Consider the following 23329-nt stretch of genomic DNA (forward strand, 5'->3'; position numbering starts at 1 on the left):
TCATTTTTCCCCCATTAAGCACTTTTCTACAGCTGTATAGACACAAAACAACTGAAAATACGTTTGTGTCCTCACAACAGAAAGCCGCTGCACATTTTTAAGGGACTCTCATACACCTACAAAAATAGAATTAAAATTACTTCTGAAACATACTTCCTGTTAAATATTGTCTGGGAATTATGAAATTAGAACGTCTACTCCAAAAATAACCTCAGTGAGCAAATGAGAAGGACATGCCTCGAACCTGTGGAGCAATACAGCTCTTCAAACAAAGGCATGTGCACTTCACACAGAGCAAAAGTATTATGGATGATTACATAAAAACTAATTAAAATATTACCATATCACAAGAGAACACATGTTGAGCCACTTGAAAATGGGGGGGAGGGAGGAAGGGGAGGAAGGAGAAGGGGATATCAGAATTCACAAAGCAATCAAGTCTAATCACCACAAAAACAAACAAACAAACAAACAAAAATGCAGTAAAGAAAATAAAAGTAAAAAAAAAAAAAAAAAAAAAAGAAAAAAAAAAAAAGAAGTAGTACTGAAAAAAAGGATTAAAACAAACTCTGCCAGAATTTTTAGGCTCTATGCTGTACCACAAAAGCAAAAAATACACATATGTAAGAAAAGATGAAAAATGGCTTTGCACTTTTAAATAGCTCCTAGCAGTATTCCAGCACTGTTCTTACTGCTTGAAAATCACTCTAAACAGCATGTAAGAAGTGGCAAGATTGTAATGAATTTCATCTCTCAGAAGGATTCAAGAAGCAACAGGGTCAGAGAGAGTCCATAACTAATCAGATCAACAACAAAAAGCCAAGATCTAAAAAACTGGGGTGACAAGAAAACTGACTTATTTAGTCATAAGAAATAAAGGCCAGTGTAAATGTCAGGTATATATCACACACATATTTTACTTTGTTATTATTGCTTAAAATATCTGTTCCTACAAATAGGTAAGAAAAGGTCTTAGAAGTCAAGGATCACTCAACTTCTACCCACCTAATGTACGTGTAACTAGGTTTATCTATCTCAAAGCAACAAACCAGGCTTACAAGAGCACCTGTAGGAGCTGCACTGGAGGGCACCCAGCATGCTGCTGCCTTGCTGCCCAGCTTTCTGGCTCTGTCAGTGTTCCTGGGATGATGTCTCATCTTCACACTGTCAGTTTTCAAGTGATAAACTACAGCCAGGAGTCCTTAAAAGCCCTAAGAAGGGAGTAAGTGTGCTTGGCCTCTAAGTGTCACCAAAGAGAAAAAACTTGGTAAGTTGGAAACAATATTTTCCCAGTGAACTTTTTTTTCCCTTCTGAGAAATTTGCTTATACTGCAAATAAAATTGCTCCTCTCTTCAAAATTTAAAACAGTATCAGCATATCTTACACTGTACTTGCCACACCTTTGCAAGATGGAATTGTGTTGTCTTTTTAAATTTCACCTTAAAGGTTAGTCTGTAGAAATCAGATCAAGAGAATTAGATGAAATTTCTTTGTATCTATATGATTTAGATGACTGTACTAAAAGCATAAGAGTCATACATTATGAAACCCTTTCAAACTGCATATCAAAAACAAAACAAAAAAACCTTCACAGAGAGTCTTTGCTGAGAAATGTTGTGTTATGAGGCAAAACATCTGCCACTCCCTTTTGCAGCACCCTGACTGCCATCATAAGGAACTCTTAAGCACCCTGTGTCTGCACATATACAGTCAGTTTCAGTATTGTTTTTATTATTATTTTTTACTCCACTGCTAAATCTCATTCAACTTGTCTGTCAGTCTCTGGCAGCCTCTCGTCTACTCAATGCACCTGCACTAGCAACCAGAGCCTGCCTGTTTAACCACAGAGGTGAACAAGCTTCCACCGAGCACAGATCTCTTCCCTCACCACGTTCTTTTCTGGTAAACGTTGTATGCTTTGCTGACTCTTTCTGCTAAGCTGAAGATAATATATTTCAGTGCTGATGATAGAAGCTTTGGGTGTTGGAAATGCCATCTACATGATTCGCTATCTACTCTATGTTTGGTTACATAAATCATGTAAAAGCAAATATATTGAAATTCCTCCAAATCATCATAAGAGATTGTATGCTCTGTTACATTAGGAATGCTGAATTTTGACATCTGATTGGTTAAATATATCATAGGAATATTCACAGTGAGCACTCTCCTTTCATTTCCCTCCTGTATTCTTTGCCTGGCCTTAGCAGTTACAATGATATACGAGCACTGAAGTTAACAAAGCACTGTTTATCTTTTCCTGTTATTCTGAACTAAATGAGTTTTTGCTGATTTTGTCTACAGTCAGCTTTATTGAATTTCACATAATGCCACGTTGTTTTTTCCAAGAGGATGTCTATGGCAGATACTTTTATAATTCAGACAGTTGATCTTCCTGGTAATATCTAAATGGATTAGCACATCCCAGATGACAAATATTTAGCAGCTTCTCTGTTTCAAGTAAAACAGCATAGCTGTTTCTTCTACTTTGCCAAAGATGGCAAGGTATGTATTTCATATAAAGAAGAAAGGAAATACCTGAATGGTTTCCACATGTTATTTTAGTAGAGATGTTGGCAGATACATACATAATAAAAGATATGCCAAGGGCAGCCTGATCTGAAATAAAATGTTGTTTCTAATTACCTGTTTTCTCTCTCTAAACCTAATCTTTGTAACTTAACATGTTGGACCATCTTTCTACATTAATTGTCAATAAGAAAGATTTAGTCAATGAGCCTCAGATTAGCTAAATTAACACAGTAATGGTCCCTTTCAGCAGTCAAACAGTTCTAATGTAGTTCCCAAATGATCAACAAGGGTCTGTTATACAGTGACACATCAAAAGACAGAATTTATTTCATGTACATCTATTTTTATTGCTTACATTTAGCCCATGAACTCCATGCAATGCTTCACTGGTCTTCAGCTCTGATGACAGCATCATCTGTTAAAACTATTAATCTTAAAGTAAAATTACAAGTACCAGTGCATCTTCCTGGATTTTGTTGTTGTTGTTGTTTATTATTATTATTATTATTATTTTATTTTTTTTGTGTGTGTATTTGGCTTTGGATATCTCAGTTAGCTGAGATACCCAACTCAACTCTGAACATTGGGTATGTTAATAAAGGCATCCTGTTAGTAAACTATCTGCTCTATCAGCACTGTCCCTTACTTCTGAGCTTTCACTTCATATTTTATAACATCAGGTAAAATATCATGCGGAACAGCAAATCCTCTGTTAGTACTACATCTTCATAAAGATAAATCTCAAAATAAATCTAAAGACCTCTAACCTATTGCCCTTCACTACTTTTCAGTACTTTCTCTGTGCTATACTTCTCTGCCTATTCTGGTTTTGGATTTAAATGAGACCTCCCTTTTTCTCTCTCTCATGCTTTTCCTAAATTACAAATTATGACAACACTGTGTTGAGATTTTCCAAATTCCAATACTCATAATGTATTTTTATTTATTTATTTCTCTTTTAAAGTATAAGAATACAACACTAAAACATTTTTTTCAAGGAAAATGATTATGTTGTAGATTGCATTTTTTACACTGCTTGATGCAACTGAAAAAGACATATGCATAGTACAAGAACACTTACATATTGACAAAAGGAGAATTGGAGAGTTGATGTTATTGCAACAAAAACAAAGCCCGGATATAGTCAGTCACAAAAATCATGAAATGCCTTTTGCACTAAAATTGCAAATGCAAAAGGCCTTTTTGAACTATTGCAATCAGCAAGACTTTTTTTTTCTTGTACCCTCAAAATAAATGATCATAAAAGGAATAAGCATACAGAACTCATTACAGAAACCTGTTGCAGTGAAGTTTGCTTCTCCTATTGCAATGCTGTAACTGAAATAAGAAAAGTAACCAGTGTAGATACTCAATTAACAGAACACCAGGAGTGAATTAAAGTTATAGCAAAAATAAAATAATGCCCTATTACGTACTAATAACAATCAAATAAAGGCAACTGTAATTTCCAAGAAACAAGTTTACCACAATAGAACTGGAAAATTGAATGCACAGTAGAAATATTCCATCGTTCTGACCTGTTTAAATCTACTGAGGTACAGCATTTTTTTCAAGACTTAGATGACCTAGAACAGGAAGCCCTTGTACAGACCCACTGAATTTTATGCTCCAAAGTAATATCATGAGTTCTTGCATATTTCAACCTTCCTTTATATAGTGCCAAAGTGTCATTGCACTCACAAAGTGGTGAGCATTCATTCTGTGGCTATTTTACTCCATTTACTTCCTTTGAGCCTAGCTGCATCAATTCAGAGACTGTACAGCACAGTACAGATCTTTTCTAAAAATAACAGGCCTGTGTGTGTTAAAATCTTGAAAAAGATGTGTATATTAATTTGTATGTTAAAACTTGAAAAAAAAATAAATTTCAACAATACAATATGATTTTCACAAAACATTTATTATGTCTATAAGTATTCTACATATATCTATTTAATGATAGCTTAGAAGTGTCACCGTTGTTACTAATGTCATGGCAGGTAGCCTCAGTGAGTATAATAATTTCTTATTGTACAAGTTCCTGTCTAAAAGCAGAAAAATAAGGTTGTACCTAGTATTCTTCCCCATAATCTGTGGGGAAATCTAATCTTGTCTCTATTCCACCTTGTCTCTATTCCATTGTTACTATAACCTTCTAGTTTTTAAGTTAATGCATGCAACACACAACTATAGGACTTGATTGTAGAAAACAAACAAACAAAAAACAATTAGTTACAAAAATCATAAAGGTTTTTCATTCAGTTTTCCCACACCACCAAGAAGTGTTCTCCTTTGACTTGGCAAAGTCACTTTTTGTCAATATATTGCTGGTTGAAATATAAGATAATTTCTTTTATTTAGAGTAGCTTATTTATAAATCCATCACTATTAAGTAAGTTGCTAGCTCAATGTAAAACGCATACAGAACCTCAGTCCAATCAATACCAAAAGTTTGATTTTTGAGCTCCAATCAGCAGCAATCCATCAGCGATACGGACTCTATTGAAGATTGTAAAACTATTCTGTTTGCAACTGAAGTGTCTTGAAGAACCGAAGGTTTGTCATTATGACACAAAATAAATATAGCATCTGGATAAACAATGTGACTAAAACTGTACAGCAACCATATCTATAAGGCGTACGATATATTAAGAAACATGGAACAAACAATAGATATAGATCACTTTTTCTTGCCATATAAAAAGGTGTTCAGTAAACACAGATAATGAAGACATTAATGAAAAAAACGTTGAAAGAATTGATGTCACAGAAATGAGTTTATGCTTTGGAAGAAACCCAATGGAAATGCAGAATCAACCTGCCAAAACAACTTAAAATTTTTTGATCTACCTAGGAAAGCAGTACGATCTCCAAATATTTTCTCAAATGTAAAGTAGGCCAAGAATAATTATTTTAGAGTCTCTCTGTTCCACTTGATGTCAAAGAAGGGAATGAAAATACAATAAAACATCCTAGTAAGGTGGTTGATGCCTCAAACCTGTCAGTGTTCAGGAGGCATTTGGACAATGCCTTTAATAAAATGGTTTAACTTTTGATTAGTCTTGAACTGATCAGAGAGCTGGACTCAATGGTCTTTATAGGTCCCTTCTAACTGAACTATTTTATTCTATAATAAATTCTCCAGTAGGTTGTTAATTTTTCTCTATGTTCAGTATTTTACAAATTCGGTTGTGTCTCACAATCTTTCAAATTCAAAAACAAGGCTGTAGGATCACATAACTGTTCATTAGGTGGCACTACATATTCTTCTACAAATACCTTACATAACATTAAATGGACACAGCTGAGAGAGAGATGAGTGGACTGAATTTAGTCATCTGCCGTAATTTTACTACACATACTGCTTAAAAAGAATTACCCCTTATGAGAAGAAAAACGAGCTTCACACTAACGAATTCAAAGTGTAAACTTTAACCACAGCAAACATGCCTGACAGAAATGTATTTTAAGTAATCAGACCGTCATTTCTCCCTCTAAGAGGTCAAATAAATAAGCATGTCTGTAGATTGCCTCTTCAGGAAGGAACCAAATTTGTACAAGACCAAGATTCTCCAGCAGGGAAAAAAAAAAAAAAAAAAAAAAAAAAAAAAGAGAGAGAGAGAGAGAGAGAAGGATGCCCGTCTGTTTAGTAGAATGCTGGAGAAATTCTTATAAAAATGCATACTACTAAACACAATATTCATACCTCATCAAACCCTGACATGTTCTGGAATATGTTAGTGCCAGACTGTGTCACTTCAACTGAGTTTGACAGCAGGTAAATTACATTGTGCAAGAGTTTAACTAAAATGAAGTTCCTTACCAAAACTATCTTGATCTAGATAGGATATTCAATGTCAGAAAAATATCCTATTATTAATGAAATAACAGAAAGAAAACTGACATTAAGTTTATTTTTCTGCTTTATGTTCTGCTTTAACTAGCAGAAGGTCATAGAAAGCAGAAACGAATAAATTTGTGGAAACTTTTTTTTTTTTAACCTTTTTCTCTTCTCTCTTTTCCGAACCACATTTATCATTTAAAATTATCCATCAAAAACTGTAATTGAATGCCTTTCAGCCCTTAGATTTTGAATACAGCTTTGAATAGCTGTGCTGACTGATCACTTCAATCACATGGCATTTCTGGTACACTCTGACTTGACCTTCCCAATAAACATTTAAAGAACTGGAATAAGTCATTTCCAGATCAAAGCTTCATGAAAGCATATGGTAGTATGACTATCCTATCCAATAGCATGACTATTATTTTCATCTATAAATATTCATATGAATACCAAGTTTCTTAAACTCAGATTACTAGAAAACAGCTGCATGAGCAACCACTGCTATCATCACAGCAAACCTAGTGTTTGCTATACAAATACACGTTTGACCTTCCGTATAGCTAATTTGGGCCTTTTGGGATTATAATTATTTGGATAATATCCATATAATATTTAGTAATAGATGCATTTAGGTAAATTAACAGACAATCCAGTAAGTTAGAAATAGGCTCACATTGAAATATATCATGCAAAAACCTATTTCCAATTGCCAACAGCTGAGAAGACCTCTTTCTGCCCCCCCAAATTTATTTTATAGGTGATTATGTTGCTGGAAATGTTTTAAAACTGCTAGCCACTTTAAAAATACATATATAAATATATAATAGACGAAAGTAATAAAAGCAGCAAGCTCTTAACTATAATGCTATTATTGAAAGTCCTTTTATAGTTAATTACTTTTTCAATAGTTTTTATTTTTAGTCACTTACTGTTTTTATCATTGATGTTGATTCAACATAAACCAACTCTGTCACACTTCAGTATTTTCTGAAGAATGCAAACTATCTATGCTTCTGTGATCTTGTTGCTGTAGCTTTGTATCCTGATCACAAGTAGTAAGATTAGTGAATAATATGACACTTGGTCAGCCTGCAGGTATGCAGCTAGAAAGGAACAGTATTTTTAAAATCCTCCCACAGAAAGGAAATTAATACCAGTGTTCTTTTTATGTTGTTGTTGTGGTGTGTTTTTTGTTGTTGTTTTTGTCACACAGTAGACATAGCTATTTTTTTCTTGTCATAATGAAACCTTCATTTGCATAAGTTAGTATGTTAGTATCTAGAGATCAAGAAGCCTAATAAAAGCTGTATCATAATCAAAGAATGACAAGAGTGTGGGGATTTTCCATTTACCAAGGTGATGAAGAATACAATAGCCTAAGAAAAATTTCTCTAATTTTCATTCAATTTTCACATCACACATTCTGTGACTTAAGAATTTTTAGTTTCCCTTACCAGGCCAGGTTTCTGCACACACCTGTTCCCTTCAAGTAAATCTGTATACAATTATCAGCAACATTTTGTAGACTTATTTCTTGTTCCTTCTACCAACAACCACAAAAGCTCATTTACCTTATGCAGAATGTAATTAGTTGGTATCGTATTTATTTGACAGCTTTCTCATTTTCTCAGTTCTATGTAATTTGACAGGGACCATTACAGATCCGTAACTAGTCTTTCAGAATGACTTTCACAAGGTTAGCTCACTTATTAATTGACCCTTGGTAATGGTAATTTAAGAAGCATATTAATCTCATCTGTCAGTTCTACCACATACTAGATGTATAAAATAATTTGTCTTTTGCAAGGAGCCTTGCAACAGAAATGAAGTGTCTAAATTTTTAATTAATATGCATTTTCTTTCAACAGATGAGATTGGAGTGAAAGGAGACTTCTTTTCAGTGGTTTTCTTTATTCTGCTTTAAAGCTCCTGCGTTTTCTTATTATGAAGATAAACACTATTTCACCAGTCAACAAAGCCTATGATCTAAATAATCTTCTACAAAGGACATTCTGTTATTCTCAACACAGATCCCCGAGACTTAAAAATGTGTGAACAAAGCATTCACCACTTCAACAGCAGTGTTACTTATTACTGCATATACTGATTAAAGGTTTCTTGTACTTAAGGAGATTTAATTCACTAAGAATATTAAACAAAAGATTACTATTTAGAAATTGAAAAACTTCAACCAGTATCAGATCCTTGAAGTTGTAATATTTTTAAATCTGTTTTTCTAATGCATCATATGTTGAGCAGAGCCTACAGTTTAGCTCTAAGAAAGGGTTATATAAAATTCTTAATCCAAAGTACTAGTACGGGCTATGGGTAAGTTCTCCTTTATTTCATTCATTTAGTAAATACACCTAAGAGTAAGGGGAAGGGAGGGAAGTACTGTGAAAAAAAAAAAAAACAGCTGTGCCCTTAGCGGGTGACTGTCTGCACTTTGTAATACACGGATGAAGTGCAGTTCTCCACACTTCAAAAAGGCACAATGCGCACAATTCTCATTAAGGTTAGCACAGGTTTGAAGTGGAACAGTCTTCCTTTAAAAACAGAGAAGTCAAGGAAGTACAAGGTAAAAGGTGAGGTCTTCCTCCACCCTGTTTCTATGTCTGCTTTTGAGACCAAAGAATGAAGAGACTTTCTGAAGGATAACTTCACAAAGAGGAGACCCTTATGCTGTAAATCCAGGAAGGCTGTACCAAGAAGGCAGGTCAAGCCAATATTTGTGCACCACCTTACAATCTTTTACAGAGACTGCTATGTTTTACTTCATACTCACAGTAGATTGCTACCATTACCACATAACAGCAATGCAAAATCCTCTCTGCTCTACAGGATATAAAACTATTAGTAATACCAGAGACTTTACTATGTAGACACCTTGCAAAATTAAACACGGAGGACAGGCCATAGCTATCAGTATGTTCCACAGCATACTCAAGGAGGGCCTTCAGGAAGCAGGAAAATCTGGAGGTTGCTGAATGTGGCTAATTGCCCCAGGTGATTGCATTCAAGTCCTGTGGCTGGGGGTGATGGACTCAACACCATGAAAATCCACCTCACCGGTGCTTGCGTTTTCTAGGGTAGGAATGGGAAGCAAATGTAGATGACACAATTTCCCACAAGACTCCACATTTGACTTACTCCCCACTAATGAAGACTATCTATTATTTAGATTAATTCAGCTTCAAAGTGGAGAAACAGATGTAAGACCAAACTGTTACCAAACATATTGATAAATGTTATCATGCTTAAACTCCAATTGGTTCCACATGAATTCAGGACAGCAATTTCTCAAGAAGCAATCACTTGTACGTTTAGAAAATTAAATAAATATTTCATATAAATACTTGATAAAAGATATAAGCAATAATACTATGAAATGTTGTTTTAGTGAAGCTTATCCCACTGGAATATTCAAGCTATTAACAATTTTGATTATTAAAATCTAGAGGCTACTAGGCCAAAACCACAGCTCTGTCTTTACAGAATTTTACAGGTATGTGATTATCTCTTTCCTCACAGACATCATGCTGGATTTTGTTGGCATGTATTTCAGGCACTTAAAAAAAAAAAAAAGCTAACCATCTTATTTATTGGCTATATCGTCACAATGTCTCCCCCACTGTTATAGTCTACTGAATAAATACGTATTCAAGCAATATTTAGAAAAAAAACAAATTACGCACTTGACAGTATACAGTGTCTCCTTCAGAATCATTAGTGTCAATCATATGAGTACAATTTTAAGTGCTGTTGAAATGCATGCTACTTAAACAATTGATCATCATATGGAACCAATCCAATCCTAATACAGCCATAAGCATATACAGTACCAGCAACTCATCTCCAATATTAGCATCTGTATTTTTAACAATATAGTAAGAATGTACTAGAAAATCAATGCCTATTTATTCACTCATAATTAACACAAGCAACTCAATTAGTTTTTAATTTTTTAAACTTTGGAAACTATAATTTTTGATGAAGACAACAGTTTTTAGTGTACACAAAGAATGCTCCTTCAGGAAAGGATATGGACCCTGTATGCAGATGACAGAAGTCAGGAAAATCAAACCAGACTGTCAAATTGTTAATAAAAGTATCTTATCTTGCTGCCTGTGATTCCTAGAACTCAGTGACATCAGCTGAACTGCATCGATTTTTGCCAGCTGAACATTTGCATCTCATTTGAAGATCTGAGTCTAAAATGTTTCTGAAGACTTGTTAATGTCACAGAACTTGTTACAGAGAGAGCAAGCTTTCCACTCTGTGGCATTGTATGCTCCTACCTGCTTATAATACAGCAGCAAAGATTAGAGATGACCTCAACCATGTATTAAACTTCTCCACTGTTATTACAAGATTGGCAAAGTACACTGTAATCAGTAACACTTCTGCTGCTGAAAGAGTTATTGACAGCTGGAATATCCTGCTTGTTACCATTTTTGACAGTAAGTGGAGAAACTAACCAAATCATCAAACCAAACACATTCTTAACACTTTCCTTTATAACTTCTAAATCCCTAACATCCATATTGTATCTTCAACTAAGTTACTCTAGATTGGTATCTGTAATAAAGAAAAAAAAAAATGAATAAAATGAAGGAAGGATGGACTCCTAGATTTTCAGTGAAATCACTTTCATACATTGAAAGGTTTCTGTGAGTAACAAAAACATACTTTACTGTTTGTTCATTTTTTATATTCTGTAGTGGTTATTGTTGTTATTTTCTGATGATTACTCATCTTTTATATTTGACAGGAAACCCATGTGCCCAAACAACTTACTTCACTTCACATTAGAGAGAGTAATGCAAACAGAGTACAAAAAGACAAACAATAAAAGTACTCACACACACACACACTGCTGATTAAGTGTTTAATTTCTGGTTGAATAAAGTACATTTCAGTACAGGAGGAAAAATCTCTTGAAAAAAGGCTGCTTCTGCAACTCAGAAAACAAGAATGTCCTATACGCTTCCTACAAAAGGTTGACATGCTATAGGGATATCCATCATCCTAATGGTTCTCACAAAACAGTAAAAAAAAAAAAAAAAAAAAAAAAAAAAAAAAAAACACCTTTATACTCGGTTTTGCAGACCTAAGGGGATTGCATTGCACGTTATGAAAACCTTCATTAATACGAAAGGAATCCATAGTTGAAAACTTGTACACATCTTCACTAGGATAAATAATTATTCGCAATAGTATGACACATGGTGTTAGTGTCCAAACAACAGGAGCACAGAGTCAGGGGTGGGCCAGTCTGGGAGATCTACAGAGCCAAAAGTCGATGCTGAGGACCTGACACCCGTGCTCCACACCTCTCCCACTAACCTCCCTCTGATTATGAGCATTTGCAACCCAAGCATGGGAAGTTCTCTGAACTACATCTTCCAGTTTGCTTTCATTCAAAAGGACTCCAGGTCAGGATCTCCAAACCCATTGGGAGGATTAATTTCTAAACATCCCTCCTGATCTGAACTAAAAGCTAATGAAAAGAGACTATCAGATTAACTTCACAGTCTCACCTACGTAGTCATTCTGCAACCTGTGCACTTTCCTCAAAATCCCATGCAACTTGTCACCAGCTGTACCTCCACTGGCAGATCCAGTTCTGAATAATGCCTGTTGCTGACCTCACTTACTCATATTAAAAGACAAACTCATGGTATGAAACGCTTGCATCCTTTCTGAAGAGTAGTTATGAAGGAAACGTTACACATATGGAAGTTGTTTGTCCTTCATGGAGATGAAACTCCAATCAAAAATAGGCTGTTATGTAGACAGGGCCTAATTTATGCTTTTCTTTATAGACAGAATGAAAGGAGCCCCCACAAGAACCTGAATAGTGAACTTTATCTGTGTGCAAGTCAGAATCAGGCTTTTAATATTATTTTTGCTTTGCTGTTTTTAAAAATTTCCAAGAGAAAAAATAATAATAATTGAACTTTTTTTTTTTCATACATGCACATTCTGAATAGACGTTAGCCAACATGAAAAAAAGAAAGAGAAAAAGTACACAATACAATTACATAAATCTTTTATGAGAATGGAAGCTTCAGGAAGATGTAAAAATCAGCAAGGAATATACCTAGATTAAATGGAATTATCAGTTATGCTATCTGAAAATGAAGTGGGTACAAGTCTGATAGGCCTGCAGTTACAATCCTGTAGGTTGCTTGGTAATGGGCATTGAAAAATAAGTGTAAAAATCTGTTAAACATCTTCCGCAGGTTGCAGAATAAGACCGTTTCAAGATGCTTATTGTAATGAAATGTTTAATAGTAGTTTTAGCTTTTATTGGAATATGGAAGTGCTGTGCATATATGCAGAGATTAAAAATGAATAGGGCAGAGAATGGGATAAGCAGGAAAAAGGGACAGATTTGAAAAACCCAACCATGACTTTCTAATGAGCCAAGCCAATTTTGTAAACTAACCTTTAAAATGCAAATTGCACTCATTCCTTCAGTAAACTGTCAGCACAGAATCTAAAAATGTAAAGAACAACATTTCTAAAGACTGCTGACTAAATTCTATGCTCTCTATTTTCACGTTATTTCACCTTATTGCTGCTTATTATTTCTATTATGGTAATAGCAGGAATAAATTGAGATGCTTACTTGGATGAGCAGCATATAAACTAAACTACATGGTTAGAGACAGGCCCAATTCATAAGCTCAAAATCTAAAGTTAAGATACCCTCGCAACTGTGAAGACATCACAGTGTTGTTATTTAAATTAAAATACAGTCTCTGTGCCAAATTTTGCTGTAATTGTTCAGAACCAAACTATGCTGTACCACCTGGACACTGCCAAGATTTAAGCTGGGAAGAATGAATGTTTAAAATCTTAATACTATCAACTAAGTCCTCTGTAGATCTCATGGATGGCTTTTCCTAGATCCTGATAGATCTTTACGTAGGTATTTCATCATCAACATGGGAAACACTAAAGGCAAGGTAGCTAAAAGTGAACCTTCGTAACACAGAAATCAATTAATAATTGAAAGACCCAAAGAGAACTTGGAACTAGCATTCAGAAATTCAAAACTAGCACTACCCTCAAAATCTAATGATTACTTCACATACCAAAAAATCTGTGATATTAGCTACAAGCCTAGCAGTGGCCAGACATCAGAAAAGAGAAATAATTATAGGCATAGAATGATGGCAGCACAAGAGCAAATGACAATTAAAACAAGCAAACAAAAAAACTTTATTTTGGACTGTCAGGGAAGTTTCTAACAAGAGCAGCAAGGGTCTGAATCAGCTTTTCAATGGGAACTTGAGTGTACAAAAAACAGAGTGATGATGGAGTTGAATCAGTTTATGCCACAAACTGTAATGAGATGAGTCATCGTATATGAGATCCCTTTCAGTGCCTTTCTAAGGACTAGGATCCTTCTGGGGTTCTTCTCACTTTTTCTATACTTTCCCTTCTTTTTGCAAAGAGGTGGTAGAACACAGGGAAAATGCAAAATGAGTTTACACTCCTTTTAATATATATATATATATATATATATATTTTTTTTTTTTTTTTTTTGATATTACAATTGAAGAAGAAAACTATTGTTCAACATATATCTGGCCACCATCATGGTCAATGATTGACTCTGAATACTTTGCTCTAGACAGCTCTTCTTCTTCCATTGTCAGTTTTTTAATTTCAATGAAAATCCTGCATTTTACAAATGCAGAAAATTTGCTAAAAGTGGTAGTGGCAGTTAAAACGCAAATACCATAAGTATTTTCAAAATTAATGAAGATGAATAGCTAAAATGACCAAATGCCAATTGTACTCACTGAAAGCAGTAACAAAGCCAGCTTGGACTGCAGTAAAGCAGGATTTAACCTTGTGTATCCGATCTGAAAATACTCAGTTTACTATATTTTGCTTGTACCATATGGAATGTAGATATAAAAACTTCGCACCCACTCCAGAGCAATCAGCCTTGACTACAGCCACACCTAACATCTTTGCACAAACAGATGGCAAGTCTCTTAATATTTCATGGCACTGCCCCTCATAATCATGGCTTTTGTACAAATAAACAAATCACACATTACACAGCACTTTCCATCTCACAATAAAATAAATAAATAAATGGTAACATTTCACATAAGTTTAGCAGATAGCAGAGCAGAAAATTAGGATTTTTATTATTTATTTATTTTTAAATATACAACATACATTTACAACCTACATAAATTTGGTGACTTTTCCATATAAAGCCTTTGGTGAATATGCTTTTTACATTATAAATGTATAATTGAATGATAATTATTAAAGTAATAGCTACAATGTCTAATGCACTATTTGTTAACACGTGGTAATTGACCCCTTAGATTGTTTAACACTCTCACTTCGCTAAGGTTATTTAATTATAAACGGAATCTATTATCTAGTATTAAGCAGCATATCAGGTATCATTATCTGATTAGTGAAGAGTGATTATTTACAAAAAAAATATTAGATAGTATTTCAATGAACAAGATAAATATTTAAGGCATACATGTATGTTCTGCAAATTAAGCTTAAGCAAAGCTAAAGGTCTATCCAAATAGGCACAAGTAATTGGACAGTATAATAGCAAACCACTCACTAATTTTGATGACTTTTCCCTTTCAACTGACTTCAAAGATATTAAACAATTTTCCAATCAAAAGCCATTTTCCTTTAAATTTAAGATTTTACCATGACTCAAAGAAATAAAACTGGAGATGAAGAACCAGATTCATCTTTCAATATTATCTATGAATTCATCTCTCACAGCTATGAATTATATAGCATATAATCCAAAGACCATAATACCCAAGGGAAGTTCTTCTTTTTCTATTATTTTGCTACACTGTTTGCTAATCTAAATCCCATTGAAAACACTGGAGTCTCCTTAGTGACATGCTGAATTTGGTTTATAGTCTTGCTTCATCAAAACAAGCAGCCACAGGAAAATGGACAGAATTCTTGAGGTAAGAACTGCAGATTTTTATCATCGATGCCATTGCCATTTGGAACTGCAAAAGTCAATTAACAAAAAACCATTTTACATCACCTCGTGTATCTTTCTGTTCTATAGAGAATCCATATGGAAGGACCCTTTATGAGACTTCTGTGTAATTTCCTCAAGCTCTTCACATAGCCTTGGTATATTCTGACCTGTCGTGAGTGCCACTGATTTAAAAAAACTTCTATTTAAACTGTAAGAAACGCTTCTAAAAAGGCAAGAGAAGTAAAATCTAGATCCAGGATGGAAATTTCTAGACAGGGAAAGCTATATACCTGGGCTACGATATCTTTTATGGTGTTGCTTCCCTACTCCCCTCTTTTCCTTTACTAGCCACAGAGTAAAAACAGGAGTCTATGAAAATGCCTCTTGCCAGAAAGTGCTCAACTATCTGTGAAGTTCTTCAGCAACAGTAGCACTCAAAGCTATTGTTACAGTATGACACACACACACATTTTCTTTTCAGAGTGAAAGAAAGTAGGTTTCTCTAAAACAAGCTGTGAGTAATTACTTCTTGAGGTCCTATTCATAAAAAAAAAAAAATCTGTTTTATAGTCAGGTCACATTTATTCCACATATGTTTTTGTGTGCAATTCAAGTTGATTTGTTCTATTCTCAAAGAGGGAAAAGAATATTCTTTTCCTAGTAAAGACCAGAACATTGCTGGGGTCAGGTGAATGCTCCTTTACTCCCTTAGTAAAAAGTAACAAAAATTACTGAGAGAAATTTAGTATCAGAATAGCTTTGTGAGCTACCTGCTAATTGAAGCACCATGGTTCATGAGCACATGAGCACGTTTCACCCCTATTCAATGGCTCATCTCAGGATCACCAGCTACTGAGCTCTTGTTGCTAAGAAACAGTACTCAGTTATATTTGAAATATATATTATGAAAAGGTGCTGCTTTTCTTTGGGAAATGAATGTGTTGCCAGATTGACAGGCATGGAAACAGACTGAGCAGTATGCATTGCTTCTTTCAGTGTTCCACAACATAGCCGACCATGCTACCTGATTGATGTGTTTAAAAATGTGAAATGCCTGTTCAGTTGTTGTCAGTATGCTAAGACAGCTAAAAGCGTACTGCACCGATTAGATTCAGCCTTTATTATAAAGATATCTATTCCCATTAAGCTAGGAACTGAAACTCAGAATCATCATCTAAGAAAATAATGAATTAATACATAACTATGAAATACACATAAACATATATCATATCTCCGTGTACACACACAGACATATATGAGATAGTAATAACATGCTGCTTCTGTTTTGGAGCAGACTTACACTCACGACAATTTCCTCACTGAAGAAAATTATTTCAGTTGGACCATACTGTTGCTCCCAACGACAAAGAATTTAAATGACACATTCACACCTTCCTCTCCCTTTAAGCAAGCCTCTTTGGCTTTTATCAGAAATGAAGTATGCACAACTGCAGATGAATATTAAAGTTTGTTTGTTGCACAGTTTGTTGAAAGACCTAATTTCTCCTAGGTATAAATAAGAAAACAAATGAATATATACATTCATAATCTTTTAAAGAGCTTCTCTTGACTCTAAGATTTCAAGACTAGAATGAAATTTCTGCCATGAGATTACTTTTTGTCAGCACATTGCTTGTAGTCATAAAACACACTCATCGGAAAGGGTTAATTAATCTTAAAAAGACACACAAGTTGAATTTCTTTTCAACAACACAATAAGCCACTACTCATTGAAATACAATTGAAAAATAAGACTATCATCTTTTCAACTCAACTGAATCCTCTAAAATTATTTTTTGTAAGAATTTTGTATTCATTTTCTTGTGGATTATCAAATATCTTGTCCTTCAGTCACAACAAAAGTTGGTAGGTCAACAACCTTAATTTACCATATTGTGGTAACTCCTAAGGCAATAATATTTATGAGAAGCTTTTTCCAATGGAAAGTTATTCAGCACATTACCTTTTTAAATAATAATTATGGCTGAATTGCTACCCTCATGAGCTAGTGATGTCTTTGGTAATTCAGAAGATATGATAACTGCTAGATCCTATTATGCTGAATGTTATTGCAGAACCTGTATACCCTAAGTACATTTGATTCAATTTTCAGCTCATAGGAGGCCGCTTCATATTATGTAGTGACAGAGCAATAAGGTCTGTCAAAGAGTTGCATATATTTAGGTGTTAAAATCAGGAACATTCACTGGCACTATATGATATAATATCTTCTGTGATGCTCTTCAAGTAATGTGGGTTTGAACAAAATGAATGTTCTGAAGAATAATAGTACCAGAAAATGGAGTTAGAATTTGCTGTCATAAGCAAATTTTAACATAAGTGAAATAAATTTTCAATTGATGCAAAGAGTCATTCCAACTTCCTCAATCTTCTCTTGAAACTGTGGTTCTGCTTCTATGATGCATCAATGACCCTTTACAGCAGTTTCACAATGTGAAAGATAAGAGCAGCCATGAAAATAATTTAGATTTAATTTAGGAATACTTAACATTACCCTGCCATGTGAAGTCATTTCTTTTTAAACTGTGATGTCTATCAAATTCCTTGCTGATATGATACAAGTCCATGAAAAAAATGTCTTCACATTCTCATTTATTATACACCTCAGATATTTTCATTCCAAAATACGTATGTTTTCCTGTAAACTTATATGGATCAAGAAGTACAGAAAAATATAACTGGAAACAAAAAACAAATACATTGCATTAAAAGCTCTAAACTATTAAGAAATCACTTTTGCTAATCTTAGGGGAAGAAAAAAAAAAAAGCAATGGCACAAAATGATGGCCTGTTTATTTCAAGTCGTGTTAGAATGATACCAATGTTTGAAGGAAAAAATATTATTGTGCCCATGAACACACCAATTTTTGTTGTATTTTGCAAGCATATACTGTCAGTAAATGCACACAAAAACAAACAAAAAACACTTGAAATTATATACTTTCTCCTTGCAACATATAGATCTTTTTCTACCAAATAATTCAGCATTTCATATTGCAGTAACCACCTTATGGAAGGTGGAAAAGATTAATCTATAAAATTTTATTCATATTTTTTTATTTCAGTGTTACTCATTCTTGGAATTATGATCTTCCCATTCAGGCCCACAGGCTGTGCATGTTTGTTCTGTTTGTTTGCTTTTTACGCAAATAGGTAAAGGTGATCATAAACAAACAGTTGTTCAAAAGAAAATGAATTTTAAAAATGCAAAAATACAAGAAAGCAAAGAATTTAAAACTTTCTAAATACTTACTGCCACTGGCTTAAACCTGCTTTTTAAAATTTCAAAATACGATCATTGTTGTATACATTTTTATTTATTCAAATAAGATTACATAAAGTGAAAAACAGAATAAAATAATTATCAGATTGCTTTATGTTCAAAACTTTGAAAACTATTAGGACATGAATACTAGCATGAGGCTAGATGATGTATTAATCTAACTGAGGCTAGATTCTGTAAACATACAGTTTTCATATTTTTCAGGTAGACAAAATTTTAAATGATACTATTCCTCTAAAAATAAAATGTAATTTTAAGCTTTAAAAATACATTTCAAAGAAATGCTTCACTTGAAAGGTCTACTTGGAATATAGTATTTGAGTTTCCAAATCACACTTCTGTAAAAAGTAAAAGTACTGTTTCCCATAGAAAAGTTATATTTTAGATTCAAATCTCCAAATATCCAACTAACCCACTAATCTTGGCTGAGCTATCCCTCAACCACAAGATAAGGCATAAACAGGCATTTCTGGGGAAGTTATTGACACGTAAAAGCAAATTTTATTAATATTGTGAACAATCTTGTACATGAAATAAATGCTATCTCAAGTAATTGATAACTCAACCAAAGTTGGGTGAATCAAGTCATGAAAGAGCAATCAACTTTAAATGATGTCATCTAGAACCACTACAGTAATTAAAACAATAAAAATTACCAAACTAGATTCCAAATAAGTTTGTACAGTTACACAAGGAGTACCTGATTTAAGGTTAAACCTCTATTTTAAATATTTAAGCTAATCAGACCTTGACTGCAGAAGTAGTTATGTCCAGTTGGAAAGACAAGAATCTTTTACTCTCTGTTGAGCTAACTTTAATGTCCCTGTCTTCTCTGCATATACACACAGTACCATATGTTTGTTCATCAAATTCTCCTCTTTCAACCATTCAATACAACATGTAACCAGAACTATTGATTTATTTACCATAAAAAAGTGTATATATAATTCTAGCAATTTGTTTCTCAATATAGTCAGAAATAATGCATGAAAATGTGAAATATTCTAAATCACTCAGGTTTGTAAGATTTCGCAATGCCTCAAAAAAAAAAAAAAAAAAAAAAAAGCCTCTTGGATAATACATTATGTTTCCTATTTCTATCCAATGTATAGGGATATAGTTTTCTTCTGCCAACAACTTAATCCATGCCTTAAACTTTGATTCCCCTTCTTCGTTTCTCTTCCACAAGTACAACTAAGCTTCCTAAAATTCATCAACTGAACTTTCTTTAATCACTCTATATTTATGTTTGAATGAAATTCCCTTCAAATAAAAGATATCCACTGTGAAGTTTCAACAAAAGCTCAGCATGTTAATGAGGTTACCTAATGAGCTTAAAATGGTTAGCTTTGGTACAAAAGATAAGACTTGCTGAGATATACCTCTGCACACTTACCGAATAAATGATTTTGTATTGCAGTACAGTTTATTTTCAAGATAAATATGTATACATATATATACATATTTAGACAGAGAGTTCACCAGGACTTCCAAACCAAGAACATAATAATAATAAAAAAATATCCCCAAGCTGAAATAAACTGATTACTGTCAAAGTCTATGTTCTTACAACCTACAAAGTAACAACCTGGGATTTCAACAGGGGATGAAACATCAGGGCTCCAGTCCCCAACTGCTTTTAAGGCTGCAAGAAAAACACACATGTGACTCGTTACTATGAGATTTTCTATTGTAATATTCTCTTGTAAAGATAAGAGAGAAATATGCAGTCACAAAAAATGTAGGTGATAACAAACAGTGCAAAGATAGATCTCTTTTGCAAAAGATTTGGGAAATTTCGATTTTTATTTATTTATATTACTGAATGTGAAAATAAAATCCATATTTCAAATTTATAAAAGAAATTATTAAGGTATGCCTACCCACAGCAGGTGGGATTGGAACTAGATATTTGTAAGGTCCCTTTCAATCCAAACCTTTCTATGATTCTATGAAAATACTTCAACTGCTTTAAAATAATAGCTAACTAACTAAATAACTAGATAGATAAATAAATAAAGGAACATTGAGGTTGGGAAGAAAGAGCTGAGCTGGATCTTAGGAGACTTTTGTCACTTACCTACCTCCAGTATGTCAAATAAGTATGAGCTCTATTTTGAGATCAACAAAGTGTGTGAATTTTCTAAACGTGCACATTTCAGACAGCAATCTACAGATAACTTTATTATTTTTGATTTACATTTATATCTGCCCTTAAAGAAGTCACTAACACACCACCTCTGACCAAAACGGCACCTTCAAAGAATTTATGATATCCTCCAAAAATGACATGGATTTACAGAAGTATTTTGGTTCTGCAATATTCTGAGGTGTGTTCCTTAACAAATGTCCGAGTTCAGTTTCCCTTGACACCTTCTACTACTGCTGTGGTAATTCAATGGTAAAATTGTAGGCCACAGCAGTAAGAAAACGTCTACAGAAACTACTCCTTACTTTAAAGAGGTAAATGCATTTCAGTTTATCAATGGCATTACGGTTTGTTCCTCAAGGTGAAAAATTGTGTCCTCAGAAAAGCTGTACACCCTTGTAGAGCTATAATTGTGGCTCTAAGAGTCTTTCCAGGTAAGTTCCTGCCTTCAAAAACTCCATTTCAAAACTCCATGAGGATTATTTTTTCTTAACCTGTTAGGACTAAAATTAAGATTCTTTATTTCCAGAAAGTATTTAATTCTTAGAATAAATTCCAGCAGATAGATCAAGAGCAGAAGACAGGAATATCATAAATTCATCAGCGTTGAGAAGAATTTTGCCATCACCTAGGCTTACACTGTTGATTTGCATAGTGAGAGATGTCTGCAAAGAATTTTTGCTAGTGGCAGAAGAACCTAAGTGGTAGAAGTCTCTAAGAAGGATTGTCTTCCATCCCTCCAGCAAAATGCAAAATAATGCAAACATGCCATTTTAATTTATACAGGTCTGTCTTACTATGCTAAAAATAACTTCTATAGAGAAGGTTTGTATTAAATTGCATCTCACTAAATACATACATTACAACAATCCAGTATAATTTAGAAGAAAAGCAATGTTAATCATCACCACTTGTGATGTGACTATGCAAATACCACAAAACATATATTCTTTTATTTTATTAGTATTTTTTTTAACGTTTCTCCTTTATTTCTTCTTATCTGGGACTTGATCATAGAGACCATGGACAAACAAAGCATCTCAGTTCAGCTCAACTTTTAAAACTACTTGTATTTGTATTATTAAAGATGGTTATGAGAGACCTATAATAACCATTATGGAGGTGAAAGTAAGGATGATCCACATCATAATTTCAAAATGACAATTTTATTTTCATGTTGCTGTAGTATTTCTTGTGATTTAATAATAATACACAAGATCACAAGGACAGGTTTGCTGTGGCTAAGGCACAAAAATACAAAAATCAGAAAAATAAGAGCAAAAAGACTATTTCCCAAGCCACAGCATCCCAATACTTGGCTATCACAGCAGGAGCCACTGTGTTACTGAGACAGACTATTAGTCTCTCTCACAATCTGAGATATACATGTAAATGATCCATAAGAGAATTCATTCTATCTAATAAAAATAAAAATAAAATAAAATAATTGTGACAACAAAGAAACTAAAACATAAGTTGAATGTATTTGGAACTTTTTCTTTTAAAGCTTCTGAAAAAGGATGGGAGAGCTAAAGGAGCTGAGAAGCATCAGGATCCCCAAAGTGTGATGGAAGGGAAACTTTTACTGCTTGGTGGAAGCAGATGGCAAAAAGTAGGAACTTCTTAGCAACTGCTTCTTATACCTCACTGCTTCATCAAATGTGAGCCAAGCAATTGGCTCATTCTCTTGAAGTTCACTGAAGATCTTCCCATAAGGGATTTATTGGCAGCTTGGATATTACTTCAAGTTTGTTGTAAACCACCTGGTTTAATCTTAAAATCAAAGTGTTTCATTTACAAAACTTTTTTAAAGTTCTTCTGAGTCCATAGCAGCTAAGTATATTTCACATCCCATCTGCTGTCGTTCTTCTTTTTTCCTCCTCACAAGAAACTATTCTAGTAACAATCACACTTGGCAGAAGTTGAAACTGGGAAATGCAATAAATGAATATTCTAGAAAATACAGAAATTATGATGGTCATATCTATTTCCCTGCAACAGCCCAAGAGTATTACACTCATGACTGTGTCATGCCAATATCAGTAGTATGGTTTACTAGAATGTAAATCAGATCAACATGAGTATGAGTAAAATGAGAGAAGGCTTTCATTCAAGAAAAGAAAAGAGATTTTCTATCAAATTATACCACAATCAGGAACTTTAAAAGATAAATTTGGACAGAAACATCTTCAGGACCTTCATAATTTTTCAGCAATCTCCTCTCGCTCTGAAAAACAGTAATACACTTTCACTTCCGAGATGATATTAAGGATTTTCTGATATCATTTGAAAGTACTAAAACTTGCTTTGAAATATTCCTTAGAGACTTGTGAAAGAGCAGAAGTGAAAAAATCATCATGGAAAAATAGTGGCAAAATTAACAAACCATTTATTTTTCAAGTTTTCCAAAATAACCTAACTTTCTGGTTGCAATTATTTCTAGATATTAATGTTTTTTCTTTAAGAAGCTGCCCTTTCTTATCAGTGGTTTA

At 33.8% G+C, this 23329-nt stretch overlaps 1 protein-coding gene across 4 annotated transcripts in view; it reads right to left on the bottom strand.

Moving 5' to 3' along the window:
• The window catches only part of CDH13 (cadherin 13), a 479864-nt gene that overhangs the window by 210096 nt on the left and 246439 nt on the right, over positions 1-23329 (bottom strand). The window contains exon 6 of one of the 4 annotated variants that reach the window (XM_068693028.1): positions 14595-15409. The exons of the other annotated variants lie outside the window; for them this stretch is intronic. Coding sequence (XP_068549129.1) covers positions 15308-15409 — 102 coding nt within the window. The 3' untranslated portion in view covers positions 14595-15307. Of the gene's footprint in view, positions 1-14594; positions 15410-23329 lie in introns of those variants that run through there. 4 annotated transcript variants of the gene reach the window in all.

Source organism: Anas acuta, chromosome 10 (genome assembly GCF_963932015.1).
Source record: "Anas acuta chromosome 10, bAnaAcu1.1, whole genome shotgun sequence".
Lineage (NCBI taxonomy): Eukaryota > Metazoa > Chordata > Aves > Anseriformes > Anatidae > Anas > Anas acuta.